The sequence below is a fragment of the Ranitomeya imitator genome, chromosome 1 (assembly GCF_032444005.1).
Source record: "Ranitomeya imitator isolate aRanImi1 chromosome 1, aRanImi1.pri, whole genome shotgun sequence".
Lineage (NCBI taxonomy): Eukaryota > Metazoa > Chordata > Amphibia > Anura > Dendrobatidae > Ranitomeya > Ranitomeya imitator.
In genome coordinates this window covers 377332345-377355592 of record NC_091282.1, presented here as the reverse complement: position 1 = coordinate 377355592, position 23248 = coordinate 377332345, and the positions used below count along the sequence as shown (strand labels likewise).

Genomic DNA, 23248 nt, shown 5'->3' with positions numbered 1-23248 from the left:
TTCTTCACGGCAAAAATGTTACAACATGAACAGAGTTGAGAAAAAGACCTTAATCCTATTGTTCTATAAACCTATGAATACAGAATCAACCCCTTCAGTGCCAAGTCCAAGAAGTTAGACAATATGTTTCTGATTGTTTGGAGTGGAATAGATCTGCACAACACAAGAAGAATGTGAATCTAAGTGTGAGGAGGAGGAAGGGCAAGCAGACAAGAAAATGAAAGTGAAACTTTGAGCACAATACTGCAGCATAGCCACAGACAGACAAGTCTGGATCTGTTTGTGTGTACGATCTGAGGTTTATTACATTCTTTCCTTATAATGGCAGCAGGCCATAAAAGAGACCCAGTTTGGGAATATTTTCATGAAGCTCCTTCGCCTATCGGTAAGGCAGGCATGCGTGCAAAATGCAAACGATGCAACAAAGAGATGCAAGGCCTGGTGGCGCGAATGAGGCAACATCATGAGAAGTGCGGTGAGGAAGATGACTCATTCCCAAACTGGATCTCTTTTACGGCCTGCTGCCATTATAAGGAAAGAATGTAATAAACCTCAGATCGTACACACAAACAGATCCAGACTTGTCTGTCTGTGGCTATGCTGCAGTATTTTGCTCAAAGTTTCACTTTCATTTTCTTGTCTGCTTGCCCTTCCTCCTCCTCACACTTAGATTCACATTCTTCTTGTGTTGTGCAGATCTATTCCACTCCAAACAATCAGAAACATATTGTTGAACTTCTTGGACTTGGCACTGAAGGGGTTGATTCTGTATTCATAGGTTTGTAGAACAATAGGATTAAGGTCTTTTTCTCAACTCTGTTCATGTTGTAACATTTTTGCCATGAAGAAGAGGCTGGGACCTCTGCGGAGTCAAATTCACTTTTGAGAACTGCGTAAGTAAAGCGAGCTTCTGTGATAATATAGGAGAGAAACTGCCCACTAATCCTACAGAAACCTCTGGAAGAGAATGGCATTGTGAATGTTACACATATACAGCCTTTATTCTACTGAGTTAAACAACTCAGCTTTACCTCATGATGGAAGAACCTTTGGATGGTAAAATATTTTCCTTAAAAAGCAGTTTATTCAACAAAATCCGATTTAAATAAAAAAAATATGATTTAAATAAAAAAAATCCAATTTTTTTGATTTTTTTAAAAAAAACATTGATTTTTATCCACCCTGCCTCCAATACGGTGTCCTGTCAAGTTGCCGTCGGGTTAGCCAACTCTATGGTGCCTGCAGTTTAGGTGCTTCCTATGTGGTCTTCGGGAACTGGTAATCAAGGCTGGTTCTGTAGTGCCAATAGGACAACCTCCCCCTGTAGGACTGTGGGTTTTCGGTAACTCTGGCCAGCTCACTGCCTTGCAATTTTTTTTCATGTGGACCTTCTGCTGCCTGTCTGAGTTCCTGCACCATTAGCTGGATCTTTGGAAGTCAATCTTGAATAGGTCCCCCTGGGTTCCAGTACCGTCAGCTGGTTCCAGGCAAAGCCTTTGGCTTAGGTGCCTCCTTCTCGGTATCCGAGTTCCACCAATGTCTGGTGGTCCTTGGTAGTGCTTTCTGGCACGGGTACCTCCTGCTTAGTAACCGGGTTCCAGTACCATCAGCTGGTCCTCAGTAGTTCCATTGGCTCTTGCACCTTTGGCCACTCATCCGGGTTCCAGTACCATCAGCTGGTTCTCGGCAGTTCCTCAGCCTTCTTGTAACTTCTGCTACATTTCCAAGTTCAAGCTTTTTGAAATGGTTTTTGGTAATCACTCTGGATCTCCCTGACGATGACCCTAAAGACGACGACCCTGAAGACCACCCTGAAGAAGACGACGACCCCGGAGACGACGACCGCGGAGACGACGACCCTGGAGAAGACGACCCTGGATACGATGACCCTGAAGATCACCCCGCCTTGCGCAGGCGTGTACTACGGAGGACAGAGAATGAACTTCAATCCAATAATTCGGCCAGCATGCAGTCAGCGGGTAAGGAAAGGGTGAATCAAACACCCGAAAACTCCGCCCATATGACTCAAAACTGGTCCCGCCAAATTCAGGTGACAGGTTCCCTTTAAATGACCACCTATCTGCAGCCATTTAATGCAGCAGATTTAGTAAATTAAAGGCTAAGGCTTTATTCATTCATCATTGTCTTCTTTGTGTCTACAAAAAATGGATGATGTTTCATCCAAGTTATGGTCTATATTTTATCTGTCTGCATTTTTACCATCTGTGTGTAATTTGTTTTTCTTGTACAGATCAAAAGGAGGTTTCCAGAACTTCTAGAAGTAAGTAAACAGTAAAAGCAGACAGCACACGGATACCAACCATATGTTGTCCATTTTTTTTTACTGGCTCATTCACTCTGATGGGAAACTTCCATTTGTGAAACAGATTGTAGTAAGACATGTGTCATGTGAAAAATAACGCTAATATTCTGCAGGTTATTAGTATTCAGAAGCCTTGTAGTTGCCACACTAAAATCCCAGAAAACCAAGATGAAATTTACTTTATTCATCCCGGAAGCCTCAGGCTTTCAGTCACAAGAGTGGGCTGGCGTGGCTTCAGTTACCACTCAGTACATAGTGAACAGTGGCTGAAACCATGCTCGGCACTGATTGACAACCGCCTCTGTACTAATACACTGCTGAGAAACCTGTCAGTCAGTGCCAGGGCATGGTTACAGCCACCGCTCATTATGTACTAAGTGGTGACTGAAAGCTCAAGGCTGCCAGGAGAAATAAAGTTAATTTCCTCTCGGTAGTGGGGCTTTCAGTGCGACAAGACCTCTGAACGCTATTAACCTACAGATTAACCCCACATCAGCAGGTTGATAGCGTTTTTCCATGTGACAGGATCCTTTTATTTTACCTGTGACCAAATGAATAATACGCTTACCTCTTTCTCCTTTTGTTTTTCTTTCTCAGGGTCTGGGATTGGTATATCTAGCTCAGCTTTTAATGTTTTCAAATCAGAAACATTCAGTTCTGGAGACTGACAATATAAAAAATACACATTAAGGCCAAAAGACCGAACTATGGGGCATATTTATGAAGGAAAGTGCACATTCAAGATTATACATGTTTAAAAACTACATATTTGCACCACAAAGAATAGTATTTTTCCTGATGGGAACAAATTCTACCACTTTCAAACAGGAGAGGTTTGCTATAGTTAGCAGAATGTTGCCATTAACACCAGACAAGCATCCAAAGAAAAGTTATTTAAGTTATACTGAACAAAAATCACAATTAAAAAGTAAAGAAATCCGGCACTCTCAATTCATATGAAAAAAAAAGTTTGACAGAGTTTTATTGATCCACTGTGACAAATAATATGTTGACGTTTCGGCCAATACCTAGGCCATCATCAGAACTCTAGTAAATAAACATAAAAAAATGCATATCAGTGTAGAACACACAACATGAACATGAAGAAACCATAACAGTGGAAAAACATTGACTTTAGAAAAAAAGGGGAGGGGGGTTCTATAATGTAAGGCTAACAAATGCAAAGGATCTGTGGGATAAATGCACTTAAGACTATTGAGGCGGATCCTGGGACAATAATAGTATATGGAAATCACAGACCTAAATATGGCCATAGCCATAGGGTGATATAGGGCCATACAAACAGAGAGCCATACAGAAAGGGGATATCCCCTTTCTGTATGGCTCTCTGTTTGTATGGCCCTATAGTATTTGTCACAGTGGATCAATAAAACTCTGTCAAACTTTTTTTTGCATATGAATTGAGAGTGCCGGATTTCTTTACTTTATATTGGGATTGGTACCCTATTCGTGCACCTCACTATATAAGGAGTGCCGTGCTATTACCTTACCAAAAATCACAATTATGTCTGATTATTTTTTAATCTTTGGCGAAACATTTATGACTTTAAAATAACAGAGTTATGTACCGTATTTTTCGGACCATAAGACGCACTTTTTTCCCCAAATATTTTTCTGGAAAATTGGGGTGCGTCTTATGGTCAGAATATACTTACAAATCCTGTGGCGGCGGTCCCCCTAGCGGCGGTCCTGATGCAGCCTCCCTTTCCAGGCTGGTGCGAAGTTGGCAGTGCTCTGTGGTGCAGCACTGATGGCGCTCTGTGGTGTGGTGGCGGCGGGGCTCTGTGCTGCATGGGGGGCTCCGCCGGCATTTCATCAAAGCCCGGAGGTCTCCGCAGCTGCGATGCGGTGGCCTCGGGAAAATGGACGCCAGGGGCGGCGCATGCTCAGATTCAGATCACGGCATCTCAGGAGACGAGATCTCGTTGTCGAGATCTGAATCTAAGCATGCGCCGCCCCCGGCGGCCATATTCCCGGAGGCCATCGAATTGCAGCAACAGAGCCGCAGGGGCCTCCGGGCTTTGACTAAATGCCAGCGGAGCCCCCCATGCAGCACAAGAGCCCTGCCACCGCCACACCACAGAGCGCTGCCTCCCCACAGAGTGCTGCCGCCCCACAGAGCACAGCCACCCCACAGAGCACAGCAGCCCCATAGAGCACCACCACCGGACAGAGCACCGCCGCAACACAGAGCACCACCACCACACAGAGCACCGACAACGCACCAGCCTGGGATGGGATTTCCCAGAGGCCACAGCACCAGCCTGGACCACCGAACGACCCGTGACCACTCCTGAACCACCGAACGACCCGTGCCGATCCTTTCCCTGGTAAGCTGAATTCGGACTGTAAGATGGACCCCCATTTGACACTTTTTCCCCCCTATTTTCCTTCAGAAAATTTGGGGTGCGTCTTATGGTCCGATGCATCTTATAATCCGAAGTGCAACAGGCTGATCGCCTCAATTCCACACTGCATTGATGCAGTACTTAATGCAAAAGGAGCCCCGACCATGTATTGAGGGCATTTACTGTACATAAATTTCAGTAGGCAAACATTTCGGATTTTAAAATAATTTTTCAAGCTGGTGTTATGAAGTATTCTAATTTACTGAGATAATGACTTTTGGGTTTTCATTGGCTGTAAGCCATAATCATCAACATTAACAGAAATAAACACTTGAAATAGATCACTCTGTTTGTATTAACTCTATATAATATATGAGTGTCACTTTTTGTATTGAAGAACTGAAATAAGTTAACTTTTTGATTATATTCTAATTTTGTGAGAAGCACCTGTACATGAAATTGGGAGAGAAGGATCTGGCACATTACCAACGGATGATCTTTTTGTTCTCTGGCAAATATGCCACTGCTTGCCAAAGGGGTCTGGTTGTGGCTTTATCATAAACGAGCACTCCTGTGTGTTTGGTGGGAATTAAAACAATTTCTGGCCATTTCCCTCTGCAGGTTCTAATCACTAAAAGCTACAGCAATTTCTCTTTATGTAATTTTTCTCTAAAATTATATATTGCAAAGTTTTTCATCATCATTTGTACAGGTGATTTATTAAGTAATTACTCATACTTTACCTACTACTCTACATAAACAAGGAGTATCACTATTTATTTTGTAGGTGAAAAAAAGATATTGGAGGACGTTTATACCAAATTACAGTAATTGCCGTAAATGGATTTATTACATTATAACTTACACTGAGAAGTTTGTCTAACTCATCAATTTTCTTAGGAAATGCCACTGAGATTAGCCCGTCAGCCTAAAATATTGATAAAGAATGGAGAGTAAAAAGAACAAAGGTTATTGGGAAATCTAAAATACTAACAAAACATATAATATAGAGCCAGGGAAATTAATCAAATGTGTAACATGTAATCCCTTTAACCCCTTCCTGACATGCGTCGTAATACTGCTCTGCGGGAACTGAGTTCCCGCACACTGCAGTACTAGTACGGCGGCACAATCACGCGGTCTTACGGTGAACACCGAGGCGATCGCGTGCGGGTGTCAGCTGTATGTGACAGCTGACACCCCACAGCAATGCCCACGATCGGCGCTAGCACCGATCGTGGGCATTTAACCCCTCTGATGCCGATGTCAGTAGTGACAGCGACATAGAGGGGCATCGAGCAGGGACGGGGGCTCCCTGCACTCTCCCACCGGAACAATGCAATGCGATCGCGTTGTTCCGGTCTTCTAGAAGGAGTCCCCGAATCCAAAATGGCCGCGGAGCTCCTTCCGGGTCCTGAAGTGAGGTGGCTTCCTGCACTGCCTGTCAGATCGCTGATCTGACACAGTGCTATGCAAAGTGTCAGATCAGCGATCGGATGTAATAAAATGATGTCCCACCCTGGGACAATGTTATAAAGAAAAAAAAAATAGAATGTATAAAAAAAAAATCCCCAAATAAAGAAAAAAATAAATATTTTCCAATAAATCCATTTATTTATGTAAATTTTAAAAAAACCCAATAAAAGTACACATATTTGGTATCGCAACGTCCTTAACAACCTGCTCTATAAAACTATCCCACTAGTTAACCCCTTCAGTGAACACCGAAAAAAAAAAAAAAAGAGGCAAAAAAAATGCTTTATCATCATACTGCCAAACAAAAAATAAAATGTGATCAAAAAGACAGATATACAGTCATGGCCAAAAGTATTGACACCCCTGCAATTCTGTCAGATAATACTCATTTTCTTCCTGAAAATGATTGCAAACACAAATTAATTGGTATTTTTTTCTTCATTTAATTTGTCTTAAATAAAAAAACACAAAAGAGAATGAAGCAAAAAGCAAAACATTGATCATTTCACACAAAACTCCAAAAATGGGCCAGACAAAAGTATTGGCACCCTCAGCCTAATACTTGGTTGCACAACCTTTAGCCAAAATAACGGCGACTAACCGCTTCCGGTAACCATCAATGAGTTTCTTACAAAGCTCTGCTGGAATTTTAGACCATTCTTTGGAAAACTGCTCCAGGTCCCTGATATTTGAAGGCTGCCTTCTCCAAACTGCCATTTTTAGATCTCTTCACAGGTGTTCTATGGGATTCAGGTCTGGACTCATTGCTGGCCACCTTAGAAGTCTCCAGTGCTTTCTCTCAAACCATTTTCTAGTTCTTTTTGAAGTGTGTTTTGGGTCATTGTCCTGCTGGAAGACCCATGACCTCTGAGGGAGACCCAGCTTTCTCACACTGGGCCCTACATTATGCTGCAAAATTTGTTGGTAGTCTTCAGACTTCATAATGCCATGCACACGGTCAAGCAGTCCAGTGCCAGAGGCAGCAAAGCAACCCCCAAACATCAGGGAACCTCCGCCATGTTTGACTGTAGGGACCGTGTTCTTTTCTTTGAATGCCTCTTTTTTTTCCTCCTGTAAACTCTATGTTGATGCCTTTGCCCAAAAAGCTCTACTTTTGTCTCATCTGACCAGAGAACATTCTTCCAAAACGTTTTAGGCTTTTTCAGGTAAGTTTTGGAAAACTCCAGCCTGGTTTTTTTATGTCTCGGGGTAAGAAGTGGGGTCTTCCTGGGTCTCCTACCATACAGTCCCTTTTCATTCAGACACCGACGGATAGTACGGGTTGACACTGTTGTACCCTCGGACTGCAGGGCAGCTTGAACTTGTTTGGATGTTAGTCGAGGTTCTTTATCCAACATCCGCACAATCTTGCGTTGAAATCTCTTGTCAATTTTTCTTTTCTGTCCACATCTAGGGAGGTTAGCCACAGTGCCATGGGCTTTAAACTTCTTAATGACACTGTGCACGGTAGACACAGGAACATTCAGGTCTTTGGAGATGGACTTGTAGCCTTGAGATTGCTCATGCTTCCTCACAATTTGGTTTCTCAAGTCCTCAGAAAGTTCTTTGGTCGTCTTTCTTTTCTCCATGCTCAATGTGGTACACACAAGGACACAGGACAGCGGTTGAGTCAACTTTAATCCATGTCAACTGGCTGCATTGTGTGATTTAGTTATTGCCAACACCTGTCAGGTGCCACAGGTAAGTTACAGGTGCTGTTAATTACACAAATTAGAGAAGCATCACATGATCTTTCGAACAGAACAGTGCCAATACTTTTGTCCACCCCCTTTTTTATGTTCTGGTGTGGAATTATATCCAATTTGGCTTTAGGACAATTCTTTTTGTGTTTTTCCATTTAAGACAAATTAAATGAAGATAATAATACCAAATAATTTGTGTTTGCAATCATTTTCAGGAAGAAAATGAGTATTATCTGACAGAATTGCAGGGGTGTCCATACTTTTGGCCATGACTGTAAATAAACATGGTACCGCTGAAAACGTCATCTTGTCCCGCAAAAAAAAGCCACCATACAGCATCATCAGCAGAAAAATAAAAGTTATAGCTCTCAGAATGAAGCGATGCAAAAACAATTAAAAAAAAAAAAATAGATTTTACTGTGTAAAAGCGCCAAAACATAAAAAAATTATATAAATGAGGTATCGCTGTGATCGTACTAACCCGAAAAATAAAGCTGCTTTATCAATTTTACCACTCGCGGAACGGTATAAACGCCCCTCCAAAAGAAATTCAGGAATTGCTTGTTTTTGTTCATTCTGCCTCCCAAAAATCGGAATAAAAAGCGATCAAAAAATGTCATGTGCCCGAAAATGGTAAATAATAATAATCTTTATTTTTATATAGCGCTAATATATTCCGCAGCGCTTTACAGTTTGCACACATTATCATCACTGTCCCCGATGGGGCTCACAATCTAAATTCCCTATCAGTATGTCTTTGGAATGTGGGAGGAAACCGGAGTGCCCGGAGGAAACCCACGCAAACACGGAGAGAACATACAAACTCTTTGCAGATGTTGTCCTGGGTGGGATTAGAACCCAGGACCCCAGCGCTGCAAGGCTGCAGTGCTAACTACTGCGCCACCGTGCTGCCCACACCAATAAAAACGCCAACTCGTCCCGCAAAAAACAAGACCTCACATGACTCTGTGGGCCACAATATCGATAAATTATAGCTCTCAAAATGTGGTGATGCAAAAACTATTTTTTGCAATAAAAAGCATCTCTCAGCGTGTGACAGCTGCCAAACAAAAACCCGCTATAAAAATCCGCTATAAATAGTAAATCAAACCCCCCTTTATCACCCCCTTAGTTAGGGAAAAATAATAAAATTAAAAAAATGTATTTATTTCCATTTTCCCATTAGGGCTAGGGTTGGGGCTAACGTTAGGGTTAGGATTGGTGCTAAGTTAGGGTTGGGGCTAAAGTTAGGGATGGGGCTGGGGCTAAAGTTAGGGTTGGGGCTAAAGTTAGGGTTTGGGTTATGTTTACGGTTGGGGTTAGAGTTGGAATTAGGGTTAGGGGTGTGTCAGGGTTATGGTTAGGGTTGAGATTAGGGCTGGTGTTAGGGTTGTGTTGGGGTTAGGGGTGTGGTCAGGGTTATGGTTAGAGTTGGGATTAGGGTTAGGGGTGTGTTCGGGTTAGGGTGTGGTTAGGGTTATGGTTGGGATTAGGTTTAGGGGTGCGTTGGGGTTAGGGTTGGAGTTAGAATTGGGGGGTTTCCACTGTTTAGGCACATCAGGGGCTCTCTAAATGCAACATGGCGTCCGATCTCAATTCCAGCCAATTCTGCGTTGAAAAAGTAAAATGGTGCACCTTCCCTTCCGAGCTCTGCCGTGTACCCAAACAGTGGTTCCCTCCACATATGGGGTATCAGCGTACTCAGGACAAATTGGACAACAACTTTTGCAGTCCAATTTCTCCTGTTACCCCTGTGAAAATAAAAATTTGGAGGCTAAAATATCATTTTCGTGGAAAAAAATATATTTTTTATTTTCACGGCTCCGCATTATAAACTTTAGCGAAACACTTGGGGGTTCAAAGTTCTCACAACACATATAGATAAGTTCCTTGGGGGGGTCTAGTTTCCAATATGGGGTCACTTGTGGGGGTTTCTACTGTTTAGGTACATCAGGGGCTCTGCAAACGCAACGTGACGCCCGCAGACCATTCCATCAAAGTGTGCATTCCGAAACACCACTCCTTCCCTTCCGAGCTCTGCCATGAACCCAAACGGTGGTTCCCCCCACATATGGGGTATCAGCATACTCAGGACAAATTGGACAACTTTGGCAGTCCAATTTCTCCTGTCACGATTCACACCGTGACCGTCACCCCCACGTCACGGATCAGGGTGACTTTAGGCCAACAGACGGCTATCACATGTGCAGGGGGGCTTATCTTAGTTATCCCTCCACTCCACAATATACCCCGCTTACAGTTCCACTTAGAACTTGAAGCTCTCTGGCGCCCCCCTTTCTCTCAGGTCAGATTAGGTACTGCACCTAGGGTAATTAGTCGCCAGAAAGGCTGCCTGCTATGTACTGGCTATTGGGCATGCTGCAGCGACGCGATGAACTACTCCCACTCAGGCAGGAACAATAATTATCAACGCCGCAGTCGCTACAACGACACCCAAAGGCCTGCACATGGTAAGCTGCCACCAGCTTCGATTAAACGGGTACGAAGCTAACCCAAAACAGCAGCGTAATTCCCTTCAGAAGACTTAGGGTACGTTTTAGAGCAGGAAGAACGAAAACTAGTAATGTATATATTTTACTCCGAAAGAAGGCAGTGTTTATAAAAAGTTATATAAAGATGTTACAATATGAGACAATTGAAAATATCTACAAGGTAATTATAAAAATAACAGGGGTTAAATGAGAAATAACACTTACATGTGTTCAGATCATGTGAGGCAACCAGGCTAGTGGAGTTTCCATCTGTCCCAGTGCATCAGGACTCTGGATAGGAACAGCTCTTCAAGTCAGACTCACATGGGCTCCAGCAGACAGACTCACTGCTGGGGTCTGGCAAAACACTTATAGCCTGCAGCCCGTGACATCACAGAAAGGGCTGGCTATCCCAGACCCTCCTACCTCTTCAGTCTAAGTAAATTTAACCTAAATTTGTCTAATGCCTGTAACTCCGCTACAGAACATGTCATAGTCATAACAAACCCAGCATTCATCTCGTATTAACATTGGCATTCTAATGAGATCAAATATGTCCTATTTGTGATGCATAATTACAGAGAAATCCCTACTTTTTTACCTGATGGAGTTAGAAGCTCATGTTTACAGCGGGTGACAGATCCGCCGATGGACGTTAAGAATATATATTCAATATTCTCGTAGCCCAAGTCGTTGGCCCAATATCTTATCATATTAAAACAAAGACTCTCATGGATTCTGGAAGCTTCTCTACCAGTTTCAGCTAGTGCAGTTGGGAGGGGTACGAGTAACTTGGTTCGAGCCTGGAATTTATGGCCCGGGCAATAAAACCCCCTTCTACCATACATTCCGAAGCACACAGGGAAACAAAGAGAGCCAGAGAGAGAAGGGGGGGTTTTAGCCCCCAGCATGGGCTGAAGGACAAAGCTACAACATCATATTATATTTCATACAAAATCATGACAATTACCCTTGTGAAAATAAAAATTTAGGGGCTAAAATATCATTTTCGTGGAAAAATATATATTTTTTATTTTCATGGCTCTGCATTGTAAACTTTAGCGAAACACTTGGGGGTTCAAAGGTGTCACAACACATATAGATAAGTTCCTTGGGGGAGTCTAGTTTCCAATATGTGGGGGTTTCTACTGTTTAAGTACATCAGGGGCTCTGCAAACGCAACGTGACGCCCGCAGACCATTCCATCAAAGTCTGCATTCCAAAACACCACTCCTTCCCTTCTGAGCTCTGCCATGAGCCCAAACGGTGGTTTCCCCCACATATGGGGTATCAGCGTACTCAGGACAAATCGGACAACAACTTTTGGTGTCCAATTTTTCCTGTTACCCTTAGGAAAATTAAAAAATTGAGGGCTAAAAGATAATTTTGTGGAAAAAAAAGATTTTTTAATTTTCACGGCTCTTTCTAAACTTTGGTGAAACAATTGGGGGTGAAGGACAAAGCTACAACATCATATTATATTTCATACAATATCATGACAATTACCCTTGTGAAAATAAAAATTTGGGGGCTAAAATATCATTTTCGTGGAAAAATAGATATTTTTAATTTTCACGGCTCTACATTCTAAACTTTAGTGAAACAATTGGGGGTTCAAAGTGCTCACTACACATCTAGATTTGTTCCTTAGGGGGTCTACTTTCCAAAATGGTGTCACTTGTGGGGGGTTTCCATATTGTGCCTCCTGATGAACCGTATGACGGGGAAACGCGTCGAGGCTGGAAGCTAAATTTGGGATAACACCCAGCTATGTTCTTTTCAATTTCCTATCAATGTCCATTAATTGTATATTTATGTGTCCCTATGTGAACTATGGTGGACAGTTGATTTTTGGCTGAACCAGGCTGTTTGATTAGCTATTGATTGGCTATATGAGCCCTCTCACTAGGTGTACAAGTCCTGTTGAGCTGTGAAGAGACCATGTATGGGCATCACAGGATATGTTTATTTTTGAGAGACTAGTGCTCTGTGGATGAGGGTGTTTAATTTCTACAATGACCTACTTCTTTTAATTAATAAGCACTATCCCTTCATTTCTTTATATTGCTTATTGTTTTCCCACCAATAGCAAAATAAGATTTATCAGGGCTAGTCGAGGACAGCCGCTGCGGAGTGGGGGGCGCCAAACAACCGTATTTAATAGGGTGCCAACCTCCACTGCCAGGAAGGGACAGCAGATAAGTATAGGGAATTGCTAGGTTATTGTTAAGACCTCTATTATATTTGTTATTTGGTATTGTCGGCACTGGGAAAGGTATTTTTAAACCAAAAATTAAAGTTTTTGACTTTTAAAGAAATCTAAAATACATCAGAAATTTACACACCCCATAACAATAACATTGATAACTTACCTCCTTGGAGAGTTGGCTTTGGAATCCATTTACCTGTAACAAGAAGTATTAATACATGGCTTAGCATCATCTCAAAAATTGTGATATGTAAACCTCTATGTGATACTTTCTGTTGGCAGCCTACATGGTGTAATGCCATTCTGTGTGTGAGCAAACATGCTATAATCACCATATAGAGCTCTATATATTGAAGTAGCACTTCCAAACAGTTGCCTAAATAGCAATGCTTTAAACATGTTCGCATGTAGCAGTTTTTGCAGTGTTTTTTTTATGTAAATAAGAATCTGTGTTTTACAGTACCAGCAAAAGATATGAGACTCTTGAAACCTCATGCACACGTTTGTGTTTTTTTCCTGAATGAATTTGAGAACTGCAGTTTTTTAAATCTACAACATATGATTTGTTTAAGCGTTCTTGCAGCCTTTTTCACCCATAGGAATCAATGGGAAAGTGCAAAAAAGCAGCAAAAAAACCCGCAGCATTTTTTAAATGGTTTTATTCACTAAAAACACCAAAAAACAAACCTTATTAAAAATCACAACATAATATTGAACCAGCTAAAAAAATAATTAAGATGTCAGTAAATTTCATCTACATGTAGCTTGACATTTCTGTGCAGATATTGACCAGTGGATTTTAAAATCTGCACCATGTCAATTATTTGTACAGAAATCAGAGTCTAACAAGTGTGGATTTTACTGCAGGTACACTCCAGAAAAATCTTCACCAAATATGCAACATACATACGGTACTTACTGTTACTATGGGAACATTTTAAAAAAAATTGTAAAAGAGAAATATGTGACAAAAGTAGAAACCACATTAGTGCTATGAGTAAGGGACATCATTTACTTTAGACCAATGCTTTGTACAAAAAAAAAAAAAAAAGAGCATGAACCGCACATCCCAAAATCATACGTTGATCTAAAAAATTTATATACTGAACATGAGGTTTTCAGTTTAACATTCTGATCAGACTGTATGAAGCCCACTGCCACTTCACGGCAAACCTCGTAGTGGGTCCTACCGCCCTAATGGAGCAGAGCCGTGCGGCGACCACCGCCACAGCGGCCATGCACCAGCAGGGCGGACGGCCTGTTGCCCCACAGCACCCATGCTTCAAGACTGAGTCCCCATGACTCCAGACCGCGCTGCTCCACCAGCACAAAGCCACAGCAACAATGGCCGCCACACAGCACCAGGATGTGCGGTTTATGCTCTTTTTTTTTTTCTTTTTGTACAAAGCATGTTCTTGTCTTTTTCTTGGACCAGCACTCCTCCCATTTGGCACAGGTGATTTTAATTAGCAGGAGACTGCATAGTAAGGGGTCTAGCCCATTTTGGCTCTCACTGAAGAGCTGGAGGAAGGTGATTTTCAATGCTCCTTTCATTTTGGTGCTGGTGCTGTGTGGCGGCCATTGTTGCTGTGGCTTTGTGCTGGTGGGGCGGCGCGGTCTGGAGTCATGGGGGCTCAGTCTCGCAGCATGGGTGCTGTGGGGCAACAGGTCGTCCGCCCTGCTGGTGCATGGCCGCTGTGGCGGTGGTTGCCGCACGGCTCCGCTCCGTTAGGGCGGTAGGACCCACTACGAGGTTTGCCGTGAAGTGGCAGTGTGCTTCATACAGTCTGATCAGAATGTTAAACTGAAAACATGTTCAGTATATAAATTTTTGCCTAGCGGCTTTAGATCAACGTATGATTTTGGGATGTGCGGTTCATGCTCTTTTTTTTTCTTTTTGTACAAAGCATTTACTTTAGACCAATGTCAACTGAACCTGCTGATATTGATGGGTTCAGGTGACTGTGTATACGGACCACGGACAACTGATTGTTGGGGAAGATTTCGGACTACCGATGACTTGGTTCTCCCACAGACGGTGGCGGATCAGAGAGAAGAGCAAGAACACAAGTCCTTTGCATTGCAATAAAAGTGTCTGTGACAGAAGCTCCTTACTGTTTAGTAGGTAGAAGTGGGCCTTCTTACCTACTGAGTCCCTGTGCTACCACACAGGTTGCACTAATGGTATGTTGGCCCCTGCCCGGAGATATGTCTGGTGACATCTCCATCATAGAGAACATTGGAATACTCAGATGAATGAGTGCTCCTGTGTATGGTAAAGCCAACCAAGATGGCTGCTGGCCAACTGATCCATAGTTCAGCCAGGAGTCATCTATTGTGTATGGCGGGCCTTTACATGTGAAAGCTATATGATCATAGATACGAGTGGAACAAGCTGCATTGAGAGTTGGTGAGTTCTCCTTCAATGGAAGTCTTCAAACAGAGGCTGGAGAGACATCTGTCTGAGATGGTTTAATGAATCCTGCGCTGCATTGAGCAGGGGGTTGGACACGATGACCATGGAGATCCCTTCCAACCCTAACATTCTATGAACAAACAATTCCCAACTTCCTGTTCAGTGCAAACCAGACAATGTTGTGTACATGGTCCTGTAGTACCACAATCCCCATCATGTCTTGTACAGTTTTCATTCATTTCAATCATCAAACTATAGAGCAGGTTATGAGTCTACAGAAGGCCCCAGTAAAGCTGCCTATGATATTACTAGTGCCCACAAGGCCGCAACTCAGACGAGGCTGAAGTTGGTTTCTTAATCGTTCAGTTTCTTATTCGGAGCTGAAGTTGGTTTCTTATTGGTTGACTTCTTATTCGGCAATTGTTTCTTTTCTGTTTTTTATAGGTTTAACAGCAAAAAATAATCATCACAATAATAAAAGACAATGCAGCGAGGAGCCCTGATGTGAATACACTTAAAACGGCTACAAAAACAATAAAACTGGCACAAAAATGGGCATCAAAGTGGGCACCAAAGAGCACTGAAGAAAGGGTTAAATGCCTTTGGGCCACTGATCTCACATTGCAGACATATAGAACAGGGAGCCCCACATCAAAACCAGTTATCTCCAGCCTGGCCCAAATGGGTTCTGGGCATCAGAACTGGCATCAAAGTGGGCAGACAGTCAATTTTGGCCATTTGAATAAGTAACTGATGTTTTTAAGGGGTTAAATGCCTTTGGGCCACTGATACGACACTTAAAATACACAGAAAGTGATGCCCTGCATGAAACCCAGGTCCCTTCAGCCTGACCCAAATGGGTTCTGGGCACCAGAACTGGCATCAAAGTGGGCAAACAGCCCATTTTCACATATTTGAATAAGTAACTGATGTTTTTAAGGGGTTAAATGCCTTTGGGCCACTGACACGACACGTAAAATTGACAGACAGTGATGCTCTGCATCAAACCCAGGTCCCTTCGGCCTGGCCCAAATGGGTTCTGAGCACAAGAACTGGCATCAAAGTGGGCAAACAGCCCATTTTCACAGATTTGAATAAGTAACTGATGTTTTAAGGGGCTAAATGCCTTTGGGCCACTGATACCATAGCGCATACATATAGAACAGGGAGCCCAACATCAAAAACAGGTCTCTTCAGCCTGGCCCAAATGGGTTCTGGGCATCAGAACTGGCATCAAAGTGGGAAAACTGCCCATTTTCACGGATTTGAATAAGTAACTGATGTTTTTAAGGGGTTAAATGCCTTTGGGTCACTGATACGACACTTAAAATACACAGAAAATGATGCCCTGCATCAAACCAAGGTTCCTCCAGCCTGGCCCAAATGGGTTCTGGGCACCAGAACTGGCATTCACGTGGGCAAACAGCCCATTTTCACAGATTTGAATAAGTAACTGATGTTTTTAAGGGGTTAAATGCCTTTGGGCCACTGATACCACAGTGCATACATATAGAACATGGAGCCTCACATCAAAAACAAGGTCCCTCCAGCCTGGCCCAAATGGTTTCTGGGCACCAGATCTGGCATCAAAGTGGGCAAACGGCCCTTTTTCACAGATTTGAATAAGTAACTGATGTTTTTAAGGGGTTAAATGCCTTTGAGCCACTGATACCACAGTGCATATGTCAGGAAATAGGAAGAAGTCCTGATTACTTCAATTACACATACAGCGCTCTGAGCTGCAATTTCCTCTGCCTGCCCACACAAGGCTGGAATTCTAAGCCACTCTTTCTCCCTCCCCCCTCTATACAGCCGTAATGTAAGACGAGCCTGCCAGCTTCATTGAAGAATTTATATGGCCCTGTGCTGCTGTCACGATAATGCCAAAAATTGTCATATTGTGAGTGTAGTTTAAGAAGGACATGGCTAACCACACACACACACACACACTCACAATGCAGCTGCGACCCCTTTCTCTCCCCCCCCCCCCCTCAGCTTCACTCCTACCCGAAACAAAGCCTATGACAGAGACTGGGCAACCTGATACTAATGGTGGGCAGGGTGTGGCTTTAAGCTGCAGGTGACCAATCCTGCAAAGCCACCCGTTGTCCCTCCCCTCTCACTCAGGAATGCCTTTGTCTGACACCTTGGAATAATGTAAAGAACTATCCAATCAGTGCATATCATTAACCAGCCCTTTAGTGATGTCTCAAGCTCAGAAGTATAAGTCACTATAGTCTTAGACCAGCCTTCAGTCTTGGCCGGGAAGCGATCTAACACAGCTTGGCAAAGCTGTTCCATGCATCTGGATGTATTTATCCTCCTAAGCCACAGGCCAGCCAAGATGAAAAAGTTGTCTGCAGGAAGCGTTTTTTCCCCATAGACTAACATTACCAACATATTGCCACACGTCGCAACCGTCGTGCGACGGTTGCGCCGTGTTGTGGTGGACCGCCGGCACAAAAAAAAACGTTCAATGTAACTTTTTTTGTGCGTTGTGTCCGCCATACGCGGAGGAAGCTCCGCCCCCTCCTCCCCGCAACTCACAATGGGGCAGCGGATGCGTGGAAAAAATGCATCCGCTGCCCCGTTGTGCGGCGCTTCCACAGCATGCGTCGGTACCTGGGCCCGATGCTCTGCGACGGGCCGAGCCCGACGCTAATGTGAAAGTAGCCTAAGCCACAGGCCAGCCAAGATGATACCATGATATAACCTGTAAGTTCTCTTTTCAATGTTAATCGTTTTTTATTTTGTAATCTATAATGTACCGTATTTTCCGGCGTATAAGACGACTTTTTAACCCCTGCAAAGCATCTCAAAAGTCGGGGGTCGTCTTATATGCCGGGTACAGCATGTGCAGGGAGCAGTCCTGTATGGTTCCCAGGATCTAAAGGAGAGGAGACTCTCCTTCAGGCCCTGGGATCCATATTCATGTAAAAAACAAGAATAAAAATACAAAATATGGGATACACTTACCCATCGACGGCACGCGGCTCTCATCGGTGCAAGGGCCGGCCTCCAATCCTAAGGATGCATTGATCGAAGGACCTTCGGTGACGTCACGGTCACCCGACCGCGACATCAAAGGTCCTTCGTTCAATGCATCCTTAGGAATGGAGGCTGCCGCTTGCTCCACTGAGAGCCGCGGGCCGTCGGAGGGTAAGTATATCCCATATTTTTTATTTTTATTCTTTTTTTACATGAATATGGATCCCAGGGCCTGAAGGAGAGTCTCCTCTCCTCCAGACTCTGGGAACCTTCCGCACCGTACATGCCGTATAAGATGACTGGTCGTATAAGATGTCCCCCGTCTTATACGGCGAATATATCCCAAACTCCATATTTTATATGGAAACGTTGGGGGTCGTCTTATGTGCCCATTCGTCTTATACACAAGAAAATACGGTATATATGAATTGTCTCCTTTCTAATATTTTTTATACTTTGTAAACACTGCCTAATTTTTCATGGAGTAAAATATTTAATTGCTAGCTTGTCTCTTCTGCTCTATAACGAATTGTGTCCTCTGAAGTGAATTGCGCTACCGATTTGGGTTGGCTCCGGACCCGTTAATTGGAGTTGGTGGCAGCATACTTTGTTCTGTGCGATTGGGAATCTTTGCAGCGATGGCAGCGTTGATAATTATTGTTCCCGCCTGTGTGGGAGTAGTTATATCGCCCTCACTGCAGTGTGTCCAATAGCCAGTACATAGCAGGCAGCCTTTCTGGCGACTAAGTACCCTAGGTGCAGTACCCTGTTTGACCTGAGGGTAAGGGGGCGCCAGAGAATGTTATTCCAAGGTCTCAGACAAAGGCATTCCTAAGTGAGAGGGGAGGGACAATGGGTGGCTTTGCCGGATTGGTCACCTGCAGTTTAAAGCCACACCCTGCCCACCATTAGTATCAGGTTGCCCAGTCTATATCATAGGCTTTGTTTCGGGTAGGAGTGAAGCTGAGGGGGGGGTGGGGGGGAAGAGAAAGGGGTCGCAGCTGCATTGTGAGTGTGTGTGTGTAGTTAGCCATGTCCTTCTGAAACTACACTCACAATAAGACATTTTTTGGCATTATCGTGACAGCAGCACAGGGCCATATAAATTCTTCAATGACGCTGGCAGGCTCGTTGTACATTACGGCTGTATAGCGGGGGGAGGGAGAAAGAGTGGCTTAGAATTCCAGCCTTGTGCGGGCAGGCAGAGGAAATTGAAGCTGTATGTGTAATTGAAGTAATCAGGACTTCTTCCTATTTCCTGACATATGCACTGTGGTATCAGTGGCTCAAAGGCATTCAACCCCTTAAAAACATCAGTTACTTATTAATATCTGTAAAAAAGGGACGTTTGCCCACTTTGATGCCAGATCTGGTGCCCAGAACCCATTTGGGCCAGGCTGGAGGGACTTGTTTTTGATGTGAGGCTCCATGTTCGATATGTATGCACTGTGGTATCAGTGGCCCAAAGGCATTTAACCCCTTAAAAACATCAGTTACTTATTCAAATCAGTGAAAATGGGCTGTTTCCCCACTTTGATGCCAGTTCTGATGCCCAGAACCCATTTGGGCCAGGCTGAAGAGGCCTGTTTTTGATGTGGGGCACCCTGTTCTATATGTATGCATTGTGGTATCAGTGGACCAAAGGCATTTAACCCCCTTAAAAACATCAGTTACTTATTCAAATCTGTGAAAATGGGCTGTTTGCCCACTTTGATGCCAGTTCTGGTGCCTAGAACCCATTTGGGCCAGGCCGAAGGGATCTGGGTTTGATGCAGAGCATCACTTTTTGTGTATTTTAAGTGTCGTATCAGTGGCCTAAAGGCATTTAACCCTCATCCACAAAGCACTCCATGGCTCAGCACCACCCTACATCTCCTCCCTGGTATCAGTCTACCACCCTACCCGTGCCCTCCGCTCCGCTAATGACCTCAGGTTAGCATCCTCAATAATCAGAACCTCCCACTCCCGTCTCCAAGACTTTACACGTGCTGCGCCGATTCTTTGGAATGCACTACCTAGGTTAATACGATTAATCCCCAATCCCCACAGTTTTAAGCGTACCCTAAAAACTCATTTGTTCAGACTGGCCTACCGCCTCAATGCATTAACCTAACGATCCCTGTGTGGCCTATTTATAAAAAAAAAACAATCAGGTTCCTCACATCATGTTCTCATTCACTTTATGCAGTTAATAGCCCTCTGTGTCTGTACTGTTACATACTTAGGCAGTTAACTGGTTCATGCAGCTTTACATGAACACCTGAGCCTTACACTATGGCTGGTCCGAATAACTAAAGCAATTGTTACCATCCGCCTCTCGTGTCTCCCCTTTTCCTCATAGTTTGTAAGCTTGCGAGCAGGGCCCTCATTCCTCTTGGTATCTATTTTGAACTGTGATTTCTGTTATGCTGTAATGTCTATTGTCTGTACAAGTCCCCTCTATAATTTGTAAAGCGCTGCGGAATATGTTGGCGCTATATAAATAAAAATTATTATTATTAACCCCTTAAAAACATCACGTATTTAAATCTGTGTAAATGGGCTGTTTGCCCACTTTGATGCCAGTTCTGGTGCCCAGAACCCATTTGGGCCAGGCTGGAGGGACCTGGGTTTGATGCAGGGCATCACTGTCTGTGTATTTTAAGTGTCGTATCAGTGGCCCAAAGGCATTTAACCCCTTAAAAACATCAGTTACTTATTCAAATGGCCAAAATTGACTGTCTGCCCACTTTGATGCCAGTTCTGATGCCCAGAATCCATTTGGGCCAGGCTGGAGATAACTGGTTTTGATGTGGGGCTCCCTGTTCTATATGTCTGCAGTGTGAGATCAGTGGCCCAAAGGCATTTAACCCTTTCTTCAGCGCTCTTTGGTGCCCACTTTGATGCCCATTTTTGTGCCAGTTTTATTGTTTTTGTAGCCGTTTTTAAGTGTATTCACATCAGGGCTCCTCGCTGCATTGTCTTTTATTATTGTGATGATTATTTTTTGCTGTTAAACCTATAAAAAACAGAAAAGAAACAATTGCCGAATAAGAAACCGACAAATAAGAAACCAACTTCAGCCTCGTGCAACTCAGTAGGTTAGGAAACACGTAGTGCTTCATCTTGGCCTTGTTAACTTAACGCAGTGCATAATTCCATTTATATACCTCAGTAGACCTTAAGTTGCGCATATGAAAGCAAAAAACTGGCCTCGTACCAAAAATCTGCTGTGATATTCAATCTTCAGTCGGCAGGTCACTTAATCTACAAGTTTCTTGCCCCTAGACTCTTCTGTAGCGTAATTTCAGATCAGATTTCTTCCCTATTTCCAGACTGTAGGGCTTTGTGTTATGAAGCGGCCCTGTCCGTGTAACCCTAGTTCTCTGTCAATGCTATACCAATGTTACTAGCTCTGCCCCTACATGTATCAGATCTCCTAATGTTTCCTAAAAGTAATATATATTTATCCACTGTGTTCAAGGATGTGTCAACAACTTGTTATTGAGAGCAGGAAATGTAGACAGACAGACACATTCATGACAGGGCAGATTTAGGGCCTCATTGTTACTAGCTCTTAAGCCACGCAGACATACTCTGGGGTACCTCACCTTTTCGATGGCTGCTGGAGACACAGTTACATTTGCCATTCCTGACTATTTATTACAGAATAGTCCCAGTATCTGTATGGCTGCTTCTGCTTAGGATGTGGAGTCTTGAAGAGAAAGTGAAAGGAAAGGAAAAAGGGACTTTTCTGAAGGAGGAGCTAGTGAAAGAGGTTGTGTTCATTATAATAGAGATGAAGGAGTTAAAGTATATTAGCATGTGTATGCAGAAAGGTTGTGTGTACACAATTATTAGTAAGGAAAGACAGACACTTCTGCATATCATACATACCAAAGTGAGTTCAAGACTCAACTGAGTTGCTAAATGTTCTCCTTGTCCTATGGTTTTCTTTAGGGTATGTGCACACGTAGAATGGTCCACTGCGGATTTTTCCGCAGCGGATTTGATAAATCCGCAGGGCAAAACCGCTGCGGTTTTTCCTGCGGATTTATCGCGTTTTCTACTGTGGATTCCGCAGTTTTCTATTGGAGCAGATGTAAAAACACTGCGGATTCCGCACAGCTCTATTTAAATGGCATTCTCTCTGGTTCTCGGAATCATGGGGATCCCAGCGGTTGGACCTCCAGCAATTGTAAAGTTCTCAGGATAAAGGATTACTTGGGATAATCTATTTACCGTCAATGGGTTTTCCAATATTTGTTTTTATTTGCCCATAGGAATGCTGAAAATAATAAAACAATATTGACGCTGCCAAAGTCCAATGTCGCCTCACCCACAATGTATATAAATGACAGGAGAAATGGTACTGTGCAGTGTGAATATACAGGACAGGAAGAGTGGTCTTGTGCAGTGTATATACAGAACAGCAGAAGTAGTACTGTGCAGTGTATATATACAAACAGGAAAAGAAATACTGTGCAGTGTATATATACAAGACAAGAGGAGTGGTACTGTGCAGTGTATATATAAAGGACAGGAGCAGTGGTACTGTGCAGTGTATATATACAGGACAGGAGGAGCGGTACTGTGCAGTGTATATATACAGGATAGGAGGAGAGGTACTGTGCAGTGTATATATACAAGACAAGAGGAGTGGTACTGTGCAGTGTATATATAAAAGACAGGAGCAGTGGTACTGTGCAGTGTATATATACAGGACAGGAGGAGCGGTACTGTGCAGTGTATATATACAGGATAGGAGGAGCGGTACTGTGCAGTGTATATATACAGGATAGGAGGAGAGGTACTGTGCAGTGTATATATACAGGACAGGAGGAGTGGTACTGTGCAGTGTATATATAAAGGACAGGAGGAGTGGTACTGTGCAGTGTATATACACAGGACAGGAGGAGTGGTACTGTGCAGTGTATATATACAGGACAGGAGGAGTGGTACTGTGCAGTGTATATATACAGGACAGGAGAAGTGGTACTGTGCAGTGTATATATACAGGACAGGAGAAGTGGTACTATGCAGTGTATATACTGTATACAGGACAGGAGAAGGGGTACTGTGCAGTGTATATATACAGGACAGGAGGAGTGGTACTGTGCAGTGTATATATACAGAACAGGAGGAGTGGTACTGTGCAGTGTATATATACAGGACAGGAGAAGTGGTACTGTGCAGTGTATATATACAGGACAGGAGAAGTGGTACTGTGCAGTGTATATATACAGGACAGGAGAAGGAGTACTGTGCAGTGTATATATACAGGACAAGAGGA

General features: G+C 43.4%; 1 protein-coding gene across 1 annotated transcript in view; it reads right to left on the bottom strand.

Annotated features, from left to right (window-relative positions):
- PSME1 (proteasome activator subunit 1) overlaps nt 1-21716 on the bottom strand; it is a 73911-nt gene extending 52195 nt beyond the window's left edge. Inside the window, exons 1-4 of the mRNA XM_069761860.1 lie at nt 21567-21716; nt 12736-12768; nt 5558-5620; nt 2892-2987 (exon numbers count right to left, since the gene is read on the bottom strand). Of these exons, the coding sequence (XP_069617961.1) occupies nt 2892-2987; nt 5558-5620; nt 12736-12768; nt 21567-21605 (231 nt within the window). The 5' untranslated portion in view covers nt 21606-21716. The remainder of the gene's footprint in view (nt 1-2891; nt 2988-5557; nt 5621-12735; nt 12769-21566) is intronic.
- Between the last annotated feature and the right edge of the window lie 1532 nt (nt 21717-23248).